General features: G+C 37.7%; 3 protein-coding genes across 5 annotated transcripts; 1 reads left to right on the top strand and 2 right to left on the bottom strand.

The window, feature by feature from the left end:
• Positions 1-3013: 3013 nt before the first annotated feature.
• LOC123228593 (chlorophyll a-b binding protein 7, chloroplastic) lies at positions 3014-7889 on the bottom strand. Its single transcript, XM_044654014.1, has 6 exons — positions 7704-7889; positions 7461-7627; positions 6747-6893; positions 6158-6290; positions 4212-4304; positions 3014-3390 (listed from the first exon to the last, which is right to left on the bottom strand). Exons 1-6 carry the CDS (start codon positions 7830-7832, stop codon positions 3088-3090), a joined length of 972 nt encoding a protein of 323 aa, XP_044509949.1. The 5' UTR covers positions 7833-7889; the 3' UTR covers positions 3014-3087.
• Positions 7890-11328: 3439 nt separating this feature from the next.
• On the top strand, positions 11329-19553 carry LOC123228591 (DExH-box ATP-dependent RNA helicase DExH12-like). Of its 3 annotated transcripts, XM_044654012.1 has the most exons (5): positions 11329-11505; positions 11641-14623; positions 15289-15678; positions 15788-18985; positions 19140-19553. In XM_044654012.1, exons 2-4 carry the CDS (start codon positions 11672-11674, stop codon positions 18977-18979), a joined length of 6534 nt encoding a protein of 2177 aa, XP_044509947.1. In that variant the 5' UTR covers positions 11329-11505; positions 11641-11671; the 3' UTR covers positions 18980-18985; positions 19140-19553. The 3 variants fall into 3 exon arrangements, with proteins under 3 accessions (XP_044509947.1, XP_044509946.1, XP_044509945.1); XM_044654011.1 differs by having other exon boundaries at positions 11329-11480; positions 15788-19553; XM_044654010.1 differs by having other exon boundaries at positions 15788-19553.
• On the bottom strand, positions 19544-20116 carry LOC123228594 (calvin cycle protein CP12-3, chloroplastic-like). Its single transcript, XM_044654015.1, has one exon. It carries the CDS (start codon positions 20103-20105, stop codon positions 19641-19643), a length of 465 nt encoding a protein of 154 aa, XP_044509950.1. The 5' UTR covers positions 20106-20116; the 3' UTR covers positions 19544-19640.
• Between the last annotated feature and the right edge of the window lie 64 nt (positions 20117-20180).

Raw genomic sequence — 20180 nt, 5'->3', positions numbered from 1 at the left:
CTCCAATTCTTTTGTTATTTAATTTCCAATTGAAATTTAAACATTTAAAAACTAAGTCTTTTTTACAAGAGCCTTTATAGGATGGGGTTTATAGTGTGAGATCCAAACCGAACTAGCTCAAGTTTAATAACTAGCTTGGTCTGGTGCAATTTAGTTCGAATACATTTAAATTAAATTCCGTTAATAAGATCAGTTTATTTATTAAATTGAATTGAAAAAAATTTGATTCAGTCTAGCACATGAATCGAGAAGATGACTTGAATCCGTTCAAATTTGAATTATAATTTGAGTCAAATCATATCAAACAATTAACAAAATAAATATTATTTTATAAATAAATTACAAACTCAAATCAAGAATCTGAACTATAAACTCAAATTGGGTTTCGAATTTCAAATTTATAAATTAATTTAAACTTGAACTATTATTAACTTTGGATAGACAAATTTGAGCCACCCAGTTTTTTGTTCCAACTAAGAAGTGCCCAGATTGGGCTCAATACATTTTCATACCTAGGTGTTTGTGGATTTTCACTATCTCTATCAACCCTCCTAATCCGGGACTACTTCGAGAATTCCCTGCTGGACGGGAGCAAGTTTGTCACGCCAAAAATTGACCCGCACTAGTAACTAGTAAAATCCAAACCCACAACGCCACCCTGGTTGATATTTTGATATAATTCGGCCATCTTCAATGGATGGCGCCATGACTGGTACGCGTGGGGGCTCTGAAAGAGCACAACGGGACCGGATGGGGTGCCTTTTGGTTCTCAACTTTTAAAAGTCTGATTAAGGCCGGTGGAAGCAGCACCATGATAACGTGTGGACCATTTTAATTTTTCTTGTGGGGGTTCCCAATAGCCATTTTTGACGGGGATTGCTTGTTTGTTTACATTTACATGATTCACATGCTGCCACATGTTATGATTTGTATCCAAATACGTAATGATTTTGACAAAGATATCGTAGAGATTGAGCAAGATTTTGACCACATTAAAATATCAATTACCCTTAACAAACTCGCCCAAGTAACCCATCCATGTGTACTCTACTTACTCTTGGGTGGGTCGGCCATGTTTGGCTTTGGCACTGACTGAGACAAAGGATAGGATTGGGTTTTAATGGGTTTGACTAATGGTTACAGTGGTGACATTAAATAAATATGAAAATAATATTTAACCTAACCAAATTGTAGTATAATATTATATAGTGTATATTTAGGATTGTGGCCGAGTTTTATCAAGTATTATTTTATTCGAATTTAATTAAATTACATTTAAATAAAACTTGAATTTGAGTTTAAACTTGTTAATGAAGAAGTTTTTAGCTTGTGCTAAAGTTTGAGATAAGATTAATTAATTTGAGTTCAATCTGATAAATTATAATTAAACTTCGTAACTTATATATTTATCAATTATTTCATATTCAAAGCCAATGAGTACAATTTAAGGAGTGCATATGTAAAAATTTAAACTTTTATGAGTTTATTGATATTATATCTGAGTTGAGTCACGAGCTTGTAAGCTAAGAAACAAAAAAGTTAAGCTCGATAATAATCAAATTAAATTACTAGAAGTTTGCAAATGACTCAACTTGTTTACAACTTTATGCATATTCCTCACCAGATTAGTTCAATTCAAGTTTCAACAGTTACAAAATTTTATGAAATAACATATTGATATAAACATTATAGTTTGAATCGTAATCTTGTTGCATTGAATAAAGTTTCATGAAACAAATATAAAAATGCACGTGATGTAACATTAGACTTGAGCCAAATCAAACTAAAAATGAAAAAAGAATAATATTATTGATAAAATATATAATATTTATGGAAGAGGTGTTAAACCACTTGAGTAATTGCTTAGAAAGTCCCATTAGGAACAATAGTAGTTAAAAAACTTAAATTAAACTTTCGAAATTCGATTCAAATCGAGCCATTTGAGTATGAATCCACTCCTAGCATATCATTTACTTTTGAAATTCAAAACAAAAAGATTAAAGGGAATGCATTGAAAATAATATTTCTTATATAAATGCAATAACAAATGAGTGGTGTAAATAAACAAATATATTTTGATGATTTTATATTAAAAATAAAATAAATAAATAATTTAATTATGTGATGATATTTATTAGTATTTATTTTTTGTTCATATAATATTATGCATATTGTTATTGATTGTAAATAATTTTAAAAAATGGATACCTAATTAGAGTAAATACCAAATATTTGGCAAAAATTAAAAAGAAAAAACCAATAAAAATATTTGAGGCTTGAGTGAGCACATGTAAATATATTCAAAATGGGGAAAAATATTTTGTTAGAATAGAGTAGAAGCAACCCTAATGAGGACTTGTTTTGCACTCAACGGAATCACAATTACGTCCGTATCTTCGTTGAAATTTGAAGCCCGGGCTTAGATGTTTTTTGTATTATCTTCTACCATCTTCCTTCAATTATTCCATGGAATATGCCAATGCCATTCTACTCCACAGCCAATTGGGGGCCATGCCAGCCACCGATTGGACTGCGATTGGATCTTAAAAGTCTGTAACACGTGGGGTTTGCTTTCCCACGCCATTGCTTGTACTTGGATTGGATTTTGCTTCTGCCACATTCAACTCACCCAAATTCATCCGGAAAAAACTGGATAAAAGAATATTTTTCCATTTCTGTTGCCAGTGACAGGTTAGACGCTCAGAGCCAAGAAGGGTCCAATAGCGAATTGGCCGAATCACAAAGCAGCGTAAGTTAAATTCCATCTTAGTTAAGACCAAATAAAACCTATTTGAAATTAAAAAAATTAAATTAAAAATCTGCAAGCTAAAATTCAAATTTAGTTTTAAAAAATATTTAAAACCGACAAGTTAGATCAGTCTGATCATTTCATGCTAAGATCACATGACATCACACATCACCAATCCAACTAACCGGTTGACCCACAGACAAGCCCCACTCAAGAACCCTGTCCAGGTCTAAAAACATTGGAGCCAGCAAGAGTCCGACAGCAATGAGCAATACAATACATTATACATTAAGAGAGCTTTACAAAGTATATGTATACGCGATATACAGCAAAATCCGTTACATTGATTTGATAATGGAAAGCAGATTGTTGTGAAATGGATCTGAAATGTGATCAAAGAGGTTTTGTACGGGACCTTTGCCTGTCAATGCGGCCTGGGCATAAAACCCTAACCAGGCAACCATTGCTAAACGTCCATTTTTAATTTCTTTCACTTTTAGCTCCTCAAAGGCTACTGGGTCCTTGGACAGGTTCAAGGGGTCAAATAATGCCCCCCCTGGATAGTTAATATCGCCTGGCAAATAAATCCCCAGAGGCTCCAGAGCCTCAATCCCGCAATATCTGGCATATTCTGGTCCAACCTATATATGCAACATGGAGTTTCAGAAGCCACCGACACTAATCATGGAAATAATGAATGTATGGATAAATATTAATAAGCATGGACCCTCTCATTAAGTTCCAAATTATATATCACTAATCAGACCTTTAAGCTAAAGGTATGAGTAATGTTTTAATTATATAACTGGGTCTTGACATGGTCAAACATCGCTATAAATAAATATTTATTAATAATATACTACAAATATAAGTTGTGGTCTAATTGTGCTTAAGGGTGGATTCGAATTGAACTAGCTCGGTTCAATCAAGCTCGAGCCTAAGGGGTTTTGCATTGTTGAGCTCGAGTTTGGGGGATGTTCATCTCACCAAACTCATAAGCATAGAAGAGTTCGATTTAAATTGGTCAAAATGACATTATTTTGATCAGTATACATCAAAACAACATTATTTTGGATGGTTTTTTCAAATTGTTTTGAACTCAAGTTTGCCCATGCTCAAACTCATGTCAATTCAAATCCACCCCCAATTGTGGTGTTCATACCCATCAAATATTAGAACTCAGTTCAAGTCCCAACATTTGTAAAAAATTTTGCATAAAATGTGCGAACGTCAACATGACCTTGAATCGACACAATTTACCCAATTGAATTGTAGTTCAAAGCGGTTGGGCCACTTTGATCTTGAATGGCATATCGCTCACCCAGACCGAACTGACCACCAAGTCCTGGTCGAACCAAACTAAATGGCCAATCTAGTCTAGTTTTCATAACCATAGGTAGAACTGTTAGATGAACCTAGTAATGGAGGGCCACTATGAGCTTGATTTTGAGCAAGTAGTTACCATCAGGAGGGCTTGGCAAATAGCAATCACAATTACTCCTTGGCTTCCAGCGAAGTGGAGACCTGGGATGCCCAGGTAGTCCAATGTCTCTCCCTGTGTTACACATTGAAGAAAGAGATAGGAAAAAAGAAAAGAAAGTCAGTCAGTCAGTAACATAATCCTAACTCAAGTTTTATACTGAAAGATAAGCAAAATGAAATTGATAAGATCTGCTTCAAGAAGTTGGTTTGTGCAACCAAATAAAGGGTTTAGAAACTTAAGATTCACATTACAACTAAAAAAATCCTTCCCAGCCATCTAGCTAGTTTTACATCCGGCAGATTTTCTTCCGCAGAATGGCAAATAATCATCTAACAAACGAAATATACTCAAGTGTTGCAAAATCAACCAACCCTCAATCAAATGTACCAAGAGCAAGAAGTTTGATTCATCATCTCAAGTTAATTCTGGAGAACAACTTTTCACTTTCACGTCGGGTTTTAGTAACACATGTGCAGTTCTTCCAAAAAAGGCTAAGGATGTGCATACCCTACACTTCCACAGAAGACAATAAGCACAGCAGACAAAGTTGAAGATGTCACATTCATCATTTGGAGTACACTTTGGAGATCATCTTTAATTTGGCTGTTATACTTTAGCGAACACAAGTAAGATCATGCCGGGTTTTTCATATGCGTAAATTCATTATAATTCATGAGATGACTTCAATTGTTTCAATTTGGTTGTATTTTTAGCTAGTATTGTTAGGTCATGTCAACTCAATTATATGAGTGAGTAATAAGAAAAACTTGAACTTGTCATGGAGTTATTGCAATCTTGTGATTAATTCACTCATGTAATGTATGATTAATATCCTGATTCTAGTAATTACACTAAGTTAACTTATTTCTAATGGTAAGTATATATCTGTTAGGTTCCACCTCGCCCATACACAGCATACACAATCCAAACAGAGCCAAACACACAAAAAACAGAGGAAAATGATGAATAATGATCTTATTTTATTTGTATCACTTAGCAAGACAACGATTTAGGCAATCACTACTACAATCAATCTACTCACCACTCAAAATGGTCAACAAATGGATAATTCTAGCTATCGTGCTCTCCACTTCAGGCTATTCGAGAGGCTAGACTCTCTCTTTCAATCAGCTAAAAGTGGCCCAAACAAAAATATCATTCTCTCCTTCCTCAATATCACTTTTACACTTGCTCATTTCATAACTGCTCATACACATCATATATGTTTCATTACTGTTCAATCACATTTCATAACTGTCCATACATACCATACATATTTCATAATTGTGCATACATAGTTCACCTAAATTTAATCCTAACAATATCCCATAATTTCTACTTTACCAGTGTGAGAAGTACCAACCAAATGAGAACAACCTCACCTAAATGTAACCTCGCATAAATAATATCTTGTATACCCTGGTTGTCCCTTCTGCATCTGAACTTTTTGATAAACTTAAAAACAGCTTACAGAACAGGCTATGCGATAAGGTAAGTTAAATAACAACTGAACTATTAACAATTCATCCGCAGATCTTAAAAAGGTTAGGGTTTGAGGGTTTGTGACTTCGTGAAACGACAACTAACATGTAAGGTCTAATTATGGCTCACAAATTATCTCAACAATTCGGGAAGAAATAAATCTTCTCAACTGACACTTATATTGCATATGCGTGGTGGGAACTATTTGTCTCACCAAAGAAGAGATAAAAAATCCATGAAAAGAAAAATGAAGATCCTTCTCCCAACCTTCTTTAGGAGCAAGATCTAAGGCAGTGTTTGAAAGCAAATCACCACATGATAACAAAGGCGAACAATATGGATTAGAGCATCAAAATCTAGTAAGACAAAATAAATTAAGAGGATTTTGGAAAAGTTGAGTATCTTTGGAGAATAGTATATATACTGAGAGATGAGATACACACCTTAAGCTTGGAATACCCAACTCGCCACCAGACTGGCTCAACAAAGTGAAAGGCTCCAAACATATCTAAAAGTTCCGGTATTAGAGCACCAAGAGCTCCAAGCATAGCCCAACGAGCATGCAATATTTCAAAGCTGCAAAAGAATAGACATCACACTGTCTGTTCCACCATTTCAACTTGACCAAAATTGAAACACTTACTTTCTAAAGTTGAAATAGACATTCTCAATTCAGCTAAGGCCTATAACAAGAAAAGTCATAATAAATGCTGTAAAAGACTTAGAAAAAGAGCAAACTCTTCAGATGCATTTCAAATAGTTGCAGATAAAGGTACTCTTTTTTTTTTATTATTATTATAAAAAGTACATCAAATAGCTATGCTTCTAGATTGATGATGTTGGCAGTGACCATTTGTAGTTAGATAAATTCAAAAACTCTTTTTTTCAAGCAAAGTTCAAATATTTGATAGGCATTTCTATTCTTTGTATTTAGAGGGAAATATCCAATGTCTATTGCAACATCAACTTCCCAGCCACATGGCTAGAGTGCACTAAACAGATATGGCCCACATAAAAGAAGAGTTGACATACTTGAAGTATTTCTGGAAAGCCACAGGATCCTTGCTCAGACCGGCAACATCAAAGCCATAATCCCCAGGTAATTCTCCAGAAAGATGCGAGGGATAATCATATGGAATGGGACCAAGCCACCGAGGACGCTCTTCCCCGTACCACAAGCTGTTAAGTCAGAGAATTTGCCACAAAATGACTACTATGGATAAATAAAAATGCATAACAAATGTAATTGATTAGCTCTACAACGCTCGAAAGGATTTATTTAGTGGGGTGTATCCGAGTCAAGTCAGGTTAGACTCCCTATTTGGTTTGAATGGCCCAAACTTGAACTAAAGCAATTTTAGTCCATTGACTCTGTGATCAATGCCGGATTCTTTTCTTTCTCCAATGTTGTCGTTCACCTTTCTCCAAAGATATTGTTCACCAACTCGAACAAATTGAGCTTGAGCTAGCCTTTTGAATTTGAGCCAAGCTCAATTGATTTTTGTTTTAACTCGACTCAAATTAATATCCCTACTTGAGTATTTCAAAGTAGAGGTAAATGCAAATTGGCTTGAGATCAGTTCGTTTGTCCATTAATACCGTTTATCCGTTCATCCGGTAACATTATGCACCAACTAGAGCTGGACATTATGAATTCAAAACGAAGTAGACCCAGTCCCAGACTCACCTATGATCAAATCCAACCCTACTTCAAAGGATACTGAACTGGGTTTGAAATTTATTTACCTCTCATTTCGAGCCTTTTGGGCCAAGGCCTTGAACTTAGAAGAATCTTGAAGTGCAGCTTTCTTGGTCTCCAACATGCGGTTCTGAAGCCACTCTCCTAACGGGCTATTTGCAATGGCTGTCACCGCCGTGAAAGGGATTGCAGAAAAAACTAACACACCCGCGAGCTGATAAAAACCAGATAATTATACGTATAACTAAAAGCAGTAAAGTGAAAGTTATGTGTTTAAGAAAGAAAGTAACCTCTTGCCATGAAGCTTTGCAGACTAAACAAGTCTTTGGTTTAAGTTTGAGGATGCTGTTATTAGATTTTTGAAGAAAAACCAACCCTCCTCCGCGCAAAGATGAACTCATCCAAGAAATCGAAGCCATGTTTTCAGCCCTCCTCTGGCACTAGAAGATTGAGTGCTTAGGCCAACTATCATACACCTCCCTGAAAATTTTTATATTAATTTTAAATTGGCCAAACGACTATTTCCCACCCAAGGTTTAGCGTTTTCTCAAAGGTCCCCCCTTTAACTATGGAAACACCAAACACCCACCCATGGCCGGTTAGATTTAACAAAACCCTAACGGTGGTAAGGGTAAAATCATCATTTTCACTATAATATTAAAAATAAACTAAAATATAATATAATTTTGCCCCCCTATACTTTAAAAACTAAAATTTTTCCCTAGCCTAAGTTTTAAAAAACCGCAGTTTCACCCTAGGGTTTGGTTTTGAAATCTCTGACGACCTCTCTGGCTCCGTTGCCGATGGCCTCTCCCTCCCGAAGCAACCTCTCCTTCCGGCGATCTCTTTCCTCCCATTTGGAGGTCCGATCGGCGCTCGGAGATGCTGTGGGAGACAAAGAACTTCAAAACCAACGGAGCCAGAGAGGTCGCCGGAAATTTCAAAACCAAACCCTAGGGTGAAACTGCGGTTTTTTAAAACTTAGACTGAGGAAAAATGTTAGTTTTTAAAGTTTAAGGGGGCAAAAAGAGATAAAATTTTTAGGCGTTAGGGTTCTGTTAAATGTAACCGGCCATGGGTGGGTGTTTGGTGTTTCCATAGTTAAAGGGGGGACATTTGAGAAAACGCTAAACCTTGAGTGGGAAATAGTCGTTTGGCCTATTAAATTTTAAAGACTCTCAAAGGTTTGATAATTATCAAAAACACCCAAACCTTTTAATGACAGTTAAGCCATACCATTCCACAAATTAAACAGTGTTGATTGAAAGCGAAGGAAAATTATATATAGAAATAAATTATGTAAATTTGTTTATATAATATTATGTGATAACTCTATAATATCTATATGATCATTTATATTTATATGATAAAGAAAATAAAATAATTATATTAATTATATAATCCTAATTTTATAATAAATAACACTTTTCTTACGTAAATATATGATGAAATCAAAAAGATAATGTCATAGATGCCCACATGTTAAACCGCAGATACAATCCTCATTGCTATTTTCAAATAAGGGGATTTTTAATCCATATTCTAAGTTGATGTGCGGACTGATTTTAATAAAAGACGACCACAATAGCAACATGATTTTTTTAAGGCCAAACGACTATTTCCCACCCAAGGTATGTTGTAATGATAAGTTTCCACCCTTTAACTATGGAAATACCAAACATCCACCCATGACTGGTTAGATTTAATAAAACCTTAACGGTGATAAATTTAATCTCATTTTCTCCCCTAAAAGTTTAAAAACTAACATTTTTTCCTTAAGCTAAGTTTGAAAAGATTGCATTTTCCCCCCTAGGGTTTATTTCCAAACCCTTCTCCGTCGCTTTCTCCGGCGCCATCACCGGCCGTCTTCCCCTCCCAACGGTTTCTCTTCCACCGACGACCCCTCTCAACTCGACCTCAACGCATCCAATGCAGAGAGAAGCCGTCTGGGAAGAGAAATCGTCTTCCCAGACAACGAAGACAAGATCGATCGATCTCGTCTTCATCGTCTGGGAAGACGATTGTCTTCCCAGATGAAGACGACTCGTCTTCCCAGAGGACGACGAGTCGTCTCGTCTTCGTTTGGGAAGACGTCGTCTTCCCAGACGACGACGACGACGACGACGACTGGGATGACGAACTTCGTCTTCCCCGACGAAGTTCTTCGTCTTCCATAGCTTCTCTGACTCTGATTGGAAGTCCAAATGGGAGCAAAGAGATCTCCAGAAGGTGAGGATGCTTCGGGAGGGAGAGACCGTCGGCAATGGAGCCGGAGACCGTCGGCAATGCTTCGGGAGGGTGAAACTGCGATTTTTTAAAACTTAGGATGGGGAAATTTTAGTTTTTAAAGTTTAGGGGGGTAAAATATATTCTATTTTAGTTTATTTTTAATATTCTAGAGAAAATGACGATTTTACCCTTATCACCGTTAGAGTTTTGTTAAATCTAACCGACTATGGGTGAGTGTTTGGTGTTTCCATAATTAAAGGGTGGAAACTTGTCATTACAGCATACTTGGGTGGGAAATAGTCGTTTGGCCTTTTTTTAAAGGCCAAAAGACTTGTTCCCACCTAAAGTACAGTGAGAATCAAAGTGATTCATTCCAATTTTTGAAAACTTAAATATTTACCTATGAACATAATTATGTTAAAAAACTCAATTAAAGTTAAAAATAAAATTATTATTTAAAAAAATTTAAAAACAGATAATTTATTAATTTTTTTATAAATTTTAAAAACTAATAATTTTGTTTATGCTTAAAAATTTCAAAATTTGAAAAGTAGTATTCTCCCCCCTTTCCCCCCCCCCAAACTTTGGGTTTTTTTCCTCCTCATTCTAGCCACCATCTCTAGAAAACAATGATTGGTTTTTCTTTTTTTCAATGATGTCTCTCGGTTTGAAATTCTTTTCTTCTAGATAAAATCTATATGTCCTTCATCTGGATAAAAAAATTTAAATGAAAGAGGCATTCGTTTGGACAACAAGCATTGTCTAGATAAGTTGTCATCCCAAATGATAACAAGGAGACCAAGGCATCCTCGTCCAGATGATGGGCTCTTTTATCTGAATTTTTTGATCTATATGTTGTCCAAGAGCTTTTTCAAGGTTTGAAAAATTTAAGTAAAAATGAAGTTATTAATTTTTAAAACTTAAGAAAAAATTTTAATAAATTTTATGTTTTTTAAATATTTTATTAATGATGCTTTTTTTCTTTAAATTTAATTGAGTTTTTCAACGAAATTTTGCTCATAAATGATTGTTTGGATTTTCGAAAATTGGATAAGATCACTTGATTTTTTACTATATCTTAAGTGCAAACAAGTCTTTTAACCCTTTTTTTAATTTCCTTTAACTCTGATTAAATATAATATATCTAAAACTCTTTTAAGTTTTTTTTAAACTAGTACATAATACTCAACGTTATAGTTAGATTTAATTCGAATTGCTTTAATTTAAATTAAAAATTGGATTGAATATATTAAATTCAAATTAAATATTAAACTTATTTTAATAAATAAGTCAAATTCAAATTAATTTAAACAATTAAATTTAAGTTGATTTAGGTTAAATATAAAATAAATTATTTTAAAGTTGAATGCAAATTTTAATTTACAGTTTCACACCAATTTTGAATTAACTCTCTTTATTTGAAACAGACCATGTTTGTTCCTGACCTCCGAATCAAATCAAAATATACTTCAGATTTTTGGAGTTTCTTGGGTTTTATGTTTCCTCCAGATCAGGACAGTTTAATTTTTTAGCGACAAATTAGTCCTCGAATTTCACAGACGTTAGTGTACTCCGTTAATTGTTAGAGAATCTCTGGTGTAATGTCTAAACTATCCCTAGTGAAAATTTTGGAAAATAGCATTAAAAAAAATATCAACTAGTCTCCTAACACTTATCATAATCATGGAACTACGTCGTTTCGTTTTTTATCATCTTGCCGCCGCTTTTGGAGTTCAAGGCGGTGTAGGCGTCTTTAGATTCAAAACAAAAATCTCTGGACCCGGGGCGGAGAGTGAACGTGAAGCCGCAGCTACGACACGTTGGGCTTACAATCTAAGGTGGTTTGTTAGTCTTTGTATAACAGTAAGTACACTCCTTGTTTTCAGTTTTCATTTTATACTCATTATTGTTGCTATTATTTTGTAATTTTTTCCATTTCTCAGTTGACTGCACATTAGGGTTTAGTCAGGGTATAACCTGTTATTGATTTTCAATTAGGGTTTGAATTCATTTGAAATCTACTTCCAATATGGCACATCTGGGTGGTGGTGCGGAAGCACACGCCCGATCCAAACAATATGAGTATAGAGCAAACTCGAGTCTTGTTCTAACCACGGATTCTCGCCCTCGTGATACTCACGAACCCACTGGTGAGCCCGAGTCTCTCTGGGGCAAGATTGATCCCAAAAGCTTTGGTGATCGTGCTTACAAGGGCAGACCCCCTGAGTTAGATGAGAAATTAAAGAAATCTAAGAAGAAGAAGGAGCGTGATCCGATTTCTGAACCTGTTCCACGACAGAGCAAGAGACGTCGTCTTCGTCAAGAGAGCGTTCTTACTTCCACTGAGGAAGGGCTTTACCAGCCCAAGACCAAGGAAACCAGAGCTGCCTATGAGGCTATGCTCAGTGTCATTCAACAGCAGTTGGGTGGTCAACCTCTTAATATTGTTAGTGCTGCTGCTGATGAGATTTTGGCTGTTCTTAAGAATGAGACTGCTAAAAACCCTGATAAGAAGAAGGATATTGAGAAGTTGTTGAACCCCATACCAAATCATGTCTTTGATCAGCTTGTTTCCATTGGAAGGCTTATTACTGATTATCAAGATGGGGGTGATGCTGGGGCTTCTAATGCTAATAGCGATGAGGCACTTGATGATGATATGGGTGTGGCTGTTGAATTTGAAGAGAATGACGATGAAGAGGAAGAGAGTGATCTGGATATGGTTCAGGAGGATGAAGAGGATGATGATGATGATGTGGCTGAGCCCAATGGTTCTGCTGCTATGCAAATGGGTGGTGGGATTGACGATGATGATTCACATGATGCGAATGAGGGCATGAGTCTTAATGTTCAGGATATTGATGCTTATTGGCTTCAAAGGAAAATCTCTCAAGCTTATGAGCAACAAATTGACCCACAGCAGTGTCAGAAACTTGCAGAAGAGGTTCTGAAGATACTTGCTGAGGGAGATGACAGGGAAGTTGAGACTAATCTGCTGGTGCATCTTCAATTTGAGAAATTCAGCCTCATTAAGTTTTTATTGCGTAACCGTCTGAAGATTGTGTGGTGTACTCGTTTGGCGAGGTCTGAAGACCAAGAAGAGAGGAAGAAGATTGAGGAGGAAATGATGGGTTCGGGTCCTGATTTGATTGCAATTTTGGAGCAGTTGCATGCAACAAGGGCAACTGCCAAGGAAAGGCAGAAGAATCTGGAGAAGAGTATTAGAGAAGAGGCTCGCAGGCTGAAGGACGAGAGCGGTGGTGGTGGCAACAGGGATAGGAGGGGTCTTGTTGATAGAGACGCAGATGGTGGCTGGTTGCAGGGTCAGCGCCAGTTACTTGATCTAGACAGCCTTGCTTTTGAACAGGGTGGTCTTTTGATGGCAAATAAAAAGTGTGATCTTCCTACTGGGTCATATAGACATCTTAGCAAGGGATACGAAGAAGTTCATGTGCCATCATTGAAACCAAAACCACTGGATCCCAATGAGAAGTTGATAAAGATAACTGAGATGCCAGAATGGGCACATCCTGCTTTCAAAGGAATGACCCAGTTGAATAGGGTGCAGAGTAGAGTGTATGAAACTGCCCTTTTCTCAGCAGATAATATACTGTTGTGTGCTCCTACCGGGGCTGGGAAAACTAATGTTGCTGTCCTTACCATACTTCAGCAGTTAGCATTGAATCGGAACCCAGATGGTTCATTCAACCAAAGCAACTATAAGATTGTCTATGTGGCACCAATGAAAGCTCTTGTTGCTGAAGTTGTTGGTAATCTTTCTAATCGTTTGCAGGTATATGATGTCAAGGTGAGGGAGCTAAGTGGAGACCAGACACTCACTCGCCAACAAATTGAAGAAACGCAAATAATTGTTACCACTCCTGAGAAGTGGGATATCATTACCAGAAAATCAGGGGATCGAACCTACACACAGCTTGTGAAGCTTCTTATTGTTGATGAAATTCATTTGCTTCATGATAATCGAGGTCCTGTGCTTGAAAGTATTGTTGCTAGAACTGTTAGGCAAATTGAAACTACAAAAGAGCATATTCGGTTGGTTGGGTTGTCAGCTACACTCCCAAATTATGAAGATGTGGCTTTATTTTTACGAGTGGATTTGGGAAAAGGCTTGTTCCACTTTGACAATAGTTATAGACCTGTCCCTCTTTCTCAGCAGTATATTGGGATCACAGTCAAGAAGCCACTGCAAAGGTTCCAGTTGATGAATGATTTGTGTTATGAAAAGGTTATGGCAGTTGCTGGAAAGCATCAAGTTCTTATTTTTGTCCACTCTAGGAAGGAAACAGCAAAAACAGCTCGTGCAATACGAGATGCAGCACTTGAGAATGATACCCTTGGTAGATTCTTGAAGGAGGACAGTGTCAGCCGTGAGATTCTCCAAAGTCACACTGATATGGTCAAGAGCAATGATCTTAAAGACCTTTTGCCTTATGGTTTTGCAATTCATCATGCTGGGATGACAAGGGGTGACCGTCAACTTGTTGAGGATCTTTTTGGTGATGGACATGTGCAGGTGTTGGTTTCCACTGCAACTCTTGCTTGGGGGGTGAATTTGCCTGCTCATACAGTGATCATTAAGGGAACCCAGATTTACAATCCAGAAAAAGGGGCATGGGCTGAGCTTAGTCCTTTGGATATTATGCAGATGCTTGGTCGTGCTGGAAGGCCTCAATATGATTCATATGGGGAAGGGATTATCATTACTGGTCATAGTGAACTTCAATACTATCTTTCATTAATGAATCAGCAACTCCCTATCGAAAGTCAGTTTGTTTCCAAACTAGCAGATCAACTAAATGCTGAAATTGTCCTTGGCACTGTCCAAAATGCTAAAGAGGCCTGCAATTGGATTGGGTACACTTACCTGTACATTCGTATGTTACGAAATCCTTTGCTTTATGGTTTGTCGCCTGAGGTTCTGAAAGAAGATATAACACTGGGGGAGAGGAGAGCTGATTTGGTAAGAAATTCTGTAGTATAGCTTCTTTGTTTTTATTTTTTCATTAATTGGCAGGATCTCTTTGTTTCCCATTCTTACTTTTTTGATCTTCTGGATGCATGTTAGCTCTAGTTGCATTTTTAATCTGTTCCTTATTCCCCTGATAGTATTGCTTATTAGTATTGGGGGAATTTTTCGTTCACCAAAATGAATCAAATTTTTGTCCTTTGCTTGAGGGACTAGGCTTTTAAAGGTATTTATGCAAACTTATTTCTGCCAATGATTGTTTTGATCACTGCACTGAAGCTCTTTTTATTTTTACATTATAAATTTGGTTTCAAAATGTGTCTATTGATTGAAAATCTCTGTATGTGGTTGTAAATTTTTTGTATTGTCTTCCTTGGGCTACATTTCTATCTTTTATAGTAATTTCATACTGTTGTTTCTTATCAACAATGGGGCTTGTCTTTGACTAAACAATAAGAAAAAATAGTTTTTTCAATCTCCTCTTGTATTTATTTATTTTTTCTGGTATAATTGCGGTTTTGTACACCTTGTAGTGATCTGTCTATTGTACATTTGATTGGACCTTTTTTACTGTTAGTTTTTTTTTTTTAATTATCCTAGTTCTTTGTTTTAATTTGCTGAAAGTTATGTTTTGACTGTCGTTTGATTTCTTTTTGTAGATTCACTCTGCTGCCACCATCTTGGACAGAAATAACTTGATCAAGTATGATAGGAAAAGTGGATATTTCCAGGTTACAGACTTGGGTCGCATTGCAAGCTATTACTATATAACTCATGGGACAATAGCCACATATAATGAGCATTTGAAGCCAACCATGGGCGATATTGAGCTTTGCCGGCTATTTTCGCTCAGTGAAGAATTCAAATATGTAACAGTTAGGCAAGATGAGAAGATGGAGCTGGCTAAGCTGTTGGACCGTGTTCCCATTCCCATAAAGGAAAGCCTGGAAGAGCCTAGTGCCAAGATTAATGTTTTGCTTCAGGCATACATTTCTCAGCTAAAGCTTGAAGGGCTTTCCTTGACTTCTGACATGGTGTTCATAACTCAGGTTAGTTTTCTTCTTGTTGCCATGTCCTTTTCATCATTCCTTAATTATTTCTGATGAACACAAGATTTCATATGTGTGTTTTCTCATTTTACTTTTTTCTCTTAATTAGAGTGCAGGACGTCTTATGAGAGCTCTTTTCGAGATTGTACTGAAACGGGGTTGGGCACAAATAGCAGAGAAAGCTTTGAACTTGAGCAAAATGGTTACCAAACGGATGTGGAATGTCCAAACACCTCTCCGCCAGTTCAATGGAATCCCAAACGAAATTTTAATGAAGTTGGAGAAGAAAGATATTGCATGGGAAAGGTATTATGATCTCTCAGCTGCAGAGCTTGGGGAGCTCATTCGTTACTCAAAGATGGGTAGGACGCTTCACAGATTTGTTCACCAATTCCCAAAACTAAACCTTGCAGCGCATGTTCAACCAATAACTCGCACTGTTTTAAGGGTTGAACTTACAATAACACCAGACTTCCAGTGGGATGACAAGGTCCATGGATATGTGGAGCCATTTTGGGTAATTGTGGAGGATAATGATGGTGAATACATTCTTCACCATGAATATTTTATGCTGAAAAAGCAGTACATAGATGAGGACCACACACTGAATTTCACCGTGCCAATCTATGAACCATTGCCACCACAGTATTTTATACGAGTTGTGTCAGATAAGTGGCTGGGCTCACAAACTGTTTTACCTGTCTCCTTCAGACACCTTATTTTGCCTGAAAAGTATCCTCCACCTACAGAACTCTTAGACTTACAACCTCTCCCAGTGACAGCATTGCGCAATCCATCATATGAAAATCTTTATAAGGATTTTAAGCATTTTAACCCTGTCCAGACTCAGGTGTTTACTGTGTTGTATAATACAGATGATAATGTCTTGGTTGCTGCTCCAACAGGGAGTGGGAAGACAATTTGTGCAGAGTTTGCCATTTTGAGGAATCATCAAAAAGCGTCTGATAGTGTCATGCGTGCTGTATATATAGCACCCATTGCAGCTCTTGCTAAAGAACGCTTACGTGATTGGGAGGAGAAGTTTGGCCGTCATCTTGGAATGCGGGTGGTTGAACTAACTGGGGAAACAGCCATGGATCTGAAACTGCTTGAGAAAGGTCAAATAATTATCAGTACTCCAGAGAAATGGGATGCTTTATCTCGCCGCTGGAAACAGAGGAAGTATGTGCAGCAGGTTAGTCTTTTCATCATTGATGAACTCCACCTGATTGGGGGTCAAGGTGGTCCTGTCTTGGAGGTGATTGTTTCTCGGATGAGATATATTGCCAGCCAGGTTGAGAACAAGATCCGTCTTGTGGCTCTGTCTACTTCTCTTGCAAATGCCAAGGATCTTGGAGAATGGATAGGGGCTACCTCTCATGGCCTTTTCAATTTTCCTCCTGGGGTTCGTCCTGTGCCTCTGGAAATACATATCCAGGGAGTGGATATAGCCAATTTTGATGCAAGGATGCAAGCTATGACAAAACCCACATACACTGCAATTGTCCAACGTGCCAAGAATGGAAAGCCTGCACTTGTATTTGTCCCTTCAAGAAAATATGTCCGACTCACTGCTGTTGATCTGATGACATATTCCAGTATGGACAGTGATCAGAATTCAGCTTTTCTATTGCGATCCCATGAAAACTTTGAGGAATATCTCAGTGGTATCAGTGAAGAGATGTTGAGAGCCACTTTACGTCATGGAGTGGGATACTTGCATGAGGGTTTAAGCAGTTATGATCAAGAAGTTGTTTCAGAGCTATTTAAAGGTGGATTCATTCAGGCTTGTGTTATGAGTAGTTCGCTTTGTTGGGGAGTGCCATTGACAGCACATTTAGTAGTTGTGATGGGAACGCAGTATTATGATGGGCAGGAAAATGCTCATACGGACTATCCTGTTACAGATCTATTGCAGATGATGGGTCATGCCAGTCGACCTTTGCTAGATAATTCTGGGAAATGTGTCATTCTCTGTCATGCCCCTCGTAAAGAATACTACAAGAAGTTCTTGTATGAAGCTTTTCCTGTCGAAAGTCATTTGCATCATTTCTTACATGACAATTTCAATGCAGAAGTTGTTGCAGGAGTTATTGAGAACAAGCAAGATGCTGTGGATTATCTTACTTGGACGTTCATGTACAGGAGGCTTACTCAAAATCCAAACTACTACAATCTCCAGGGTGTAAGTCACAGGCATCTTTCTGATCACCTCTCGGAACTGGTTGAGAACACATTAAGTGATCTGGAAGCGAGCAAGTGCATCATTATAGAAGATGACATGGACCTTTCTCCTTCAAATCATGGCATGATTGCTTCCTACTATTACATCAGTTACACAACTATTGAACGGTTCAGTTCTTCTTTGACTCCAAAGACAAAGATGAAGGGTCTTCTGGAGATTCTTGCTTCAGCTTCAGAGTATGCACAACTACCTGTACGACCTGGGGAGGAAGAGGCAGTTCGGAAGTTAATAAATCATCAGAGATTTTCATTTGAGAATCCGAGATGCACTGATCCACATGTTAAGGCAAATGCTCTTCTTCAGGCATACTTCTCCAGGCAATCAGTGGGTGGGAACCTTGCATTGGACCAGCGGGAGGTTCTCCTTTCTGCTAGTAGATTGCTCCAGGCTATGGTTGATGTTATTTCAAGTAATGGTTGGCTGAGTCTTGCACTCCTTGCAATGGAAGTGAGTCAAATGGTGACTCAGGGCATGTGGGAACGTGATTCCATGCTTCTCCAGCTCCCGCATTTCACAAAAGAGTTGGCAAAGAGATGCCAAGAGAATCCTGGAAAGAGCATAGAGACAGTGTTTGATTTGGTGGAGATGGAGGATGATGAGAGGCGTGAGCTCCTGCAGATGTCTGATTCACAGTTAGCTGATATTGCAAGATTTTGCAATCGTTTCCCCAATATAGACATGTCTTACGAGGTGCAGGATGGCGATAACGTATGGGCTGGGGAGGACATTACATTGCAAGTCACCCTTGAGCGGGATTTGGAGGGGAGGACAGAGGTGGGACCTGTTGATGCTCCTAGATATCCTAAAGCCAAAGAGGAAGGCTGGTGGCTCGTTGTTGGTGACACCAAGACTAACCAGGTGCTTGCCATTAAGAGAGTGTCACTCCAAAGGAAGTCGAGGGTCAAGCTTGATTTTGCTGCGCCTACAGATGCTGGGAAGAAATCATATACTCTCTATTTTATGTGTGATTCATATATGGGCTGCGACCAAGAATATAGTTTCACCGTTGATGTCAAAGAAGCTGGCGGCCCGGATGAAGACAGTGGACGAGAATGAACAAAAGTTGCAGAGAGCATAGCACTACTTTATATGCTTATATCTCTTATTAACTCATATTGTTTTTGCTATGAGGACTTGCATTAACATGAATGTATCTGCAAATCAGTGTATTTGATTTTCTTATAATATCAGCTAAAAATGTGAAGATGCCTTGCAGGTTTCACAGAAGGTACAACTGCGCCGTGGAAAAGAGATTGGAAATGGGATCTTCTCTTCTGCTGTTGGTGCTGTTTGATTGTTCCATATTTGCTGGATCCAGGGACAAATTCAAAATCTATTGCATTTAGCTTGAATCTAGAATACTCCAGTTGGGATCAAGCACGGTTATCTTCAAAGCTCTTGTAGAAGAAGAATAGTGGTCAGGTCATCAAAAAATCAATGAAACTAATTGCATCTATATAGTAGCCTCGTTATTCATATTTATATAAACCTTTTGGTGAAACTAATTAAATCTGCGTTCAGATATTTTGTAATTCTGAGTCTGGTTTGAAAGAAGGAAACCGTAGAAGTGAGAACTGGTGCAACTTTGTACTAAGTTTTTCAATACCGGAGAAGCAAAGCTCTTCTGCAAGATTAGCAGTGTTCTTAAATTTGCATTTCACTATATATGATAATAATCAACATACAATACTTGAGGAAAGAAAAACGATGCGTCGATCTAATCTTCATAGATACGGCACTCGTCAGTCTCAGGATTTTCTTGGCAAAAGAATTCGAGAGGATCTTGCTTCTCAAGTTTGCGTCTGAGATCCGCCTTGGCTTGGCTCACTTCTTCCACCTCATCCCACGTAACTTTACATTTGTCAGAGGTTAGATCTCCCTCACATATTTGCTTAGCTTCAATCATTTTCTGCTCGATCATCTCTGTCAGTTGCTTCTCTCTCATAGGCGTCCCCTTGAACTTTGCCATACCTGTCGCTTTCACACTCGTATTCCTTCCTTGCACCTTCTTCTGTTGTTGAACCGATGCTATACTTATTTTCTTTGAACAAAAACAAGTTCTCGAAGCCAAGAACGATGTTCTTGGAACGGTTGCCGTCGCAGCCAAAGATGCCATTGACTCTTCAATATCCTCACCCGTTCGTTTTCTTTCTTGTTTCCTTCTTTGAAAACCAGTGACCATGGAGGGAGTTTACTGTATATTAGTCGATTATGTAAATTTAGGAATCATGTGTGGCCTTTCTGGTTATTTTAGGCC

This window comes from Mangifera indica, chromosome 11 (genome assembly GCF_011075055.1).
Source record: "Mangifera indica cultivar Alphonso chromosome 11, CATAS_Mindica_2.1, whole genome shotgun sequence".
NCBI lineage: Eukaryota > Viridiplantae > Streptophyta > Magnoliopsida > Sapindales > Anacardiaceae > Mangifera > Mangifera indica.
This window is presented reverse-complemented; position numbering and strand designations above follow the sequence as displayed.

Coding starts and splice junctions, on each gene's coding strand:
- LOC123228593 (XM_044654014.1), bottom strand. CDS start 7,832: ATGGCTTCGATTTCTTGGATGAGTTCATCTTTGCGCGGAGGAGGGTTG. Junction 6,894..7,460: donor CAAAAGGCTCGAAATGAGAG/GTAAATAAATTT, acceptor CTGACTTAACAG/CTTGTGGTACGGGGAAGAGC. Junction 3,391..4,211: donor TTTGCCAAGCCCTCCTGATG/GTAACTACTTGC, acceptor TTGCATATATAG/GTTGGACCAGAATATGCCAG.
- LOC123228591 (XM_044654011.1), top strand. CDS start 11,672: ATGGCACATCTGGGTGGTGGTGCGGAAGCACACGCCCGATCCAAACAA. Junction 14,624..15,288: donor GGGAGAGGAGAGCTGATTTG/GTAAGAAATTCT, acceptor TTCTTTTTGTAG/ATTCACTCTGCTGCCACCAT. Junction 15,679..15,787: donor ACATGGTGTTCATAACTCAG/GTTAGTTTTCTT, acceptor TCTCTTAATTAG/AGTGCAGGACGTCTTATGAG.
- LOC123228594 (XM_044654015.1), bottom strand. CDS start 20,105: ATGGTCACTGGTTTTCAAAGAAGGAAACAAGAAAGAAAACGAACGGGT.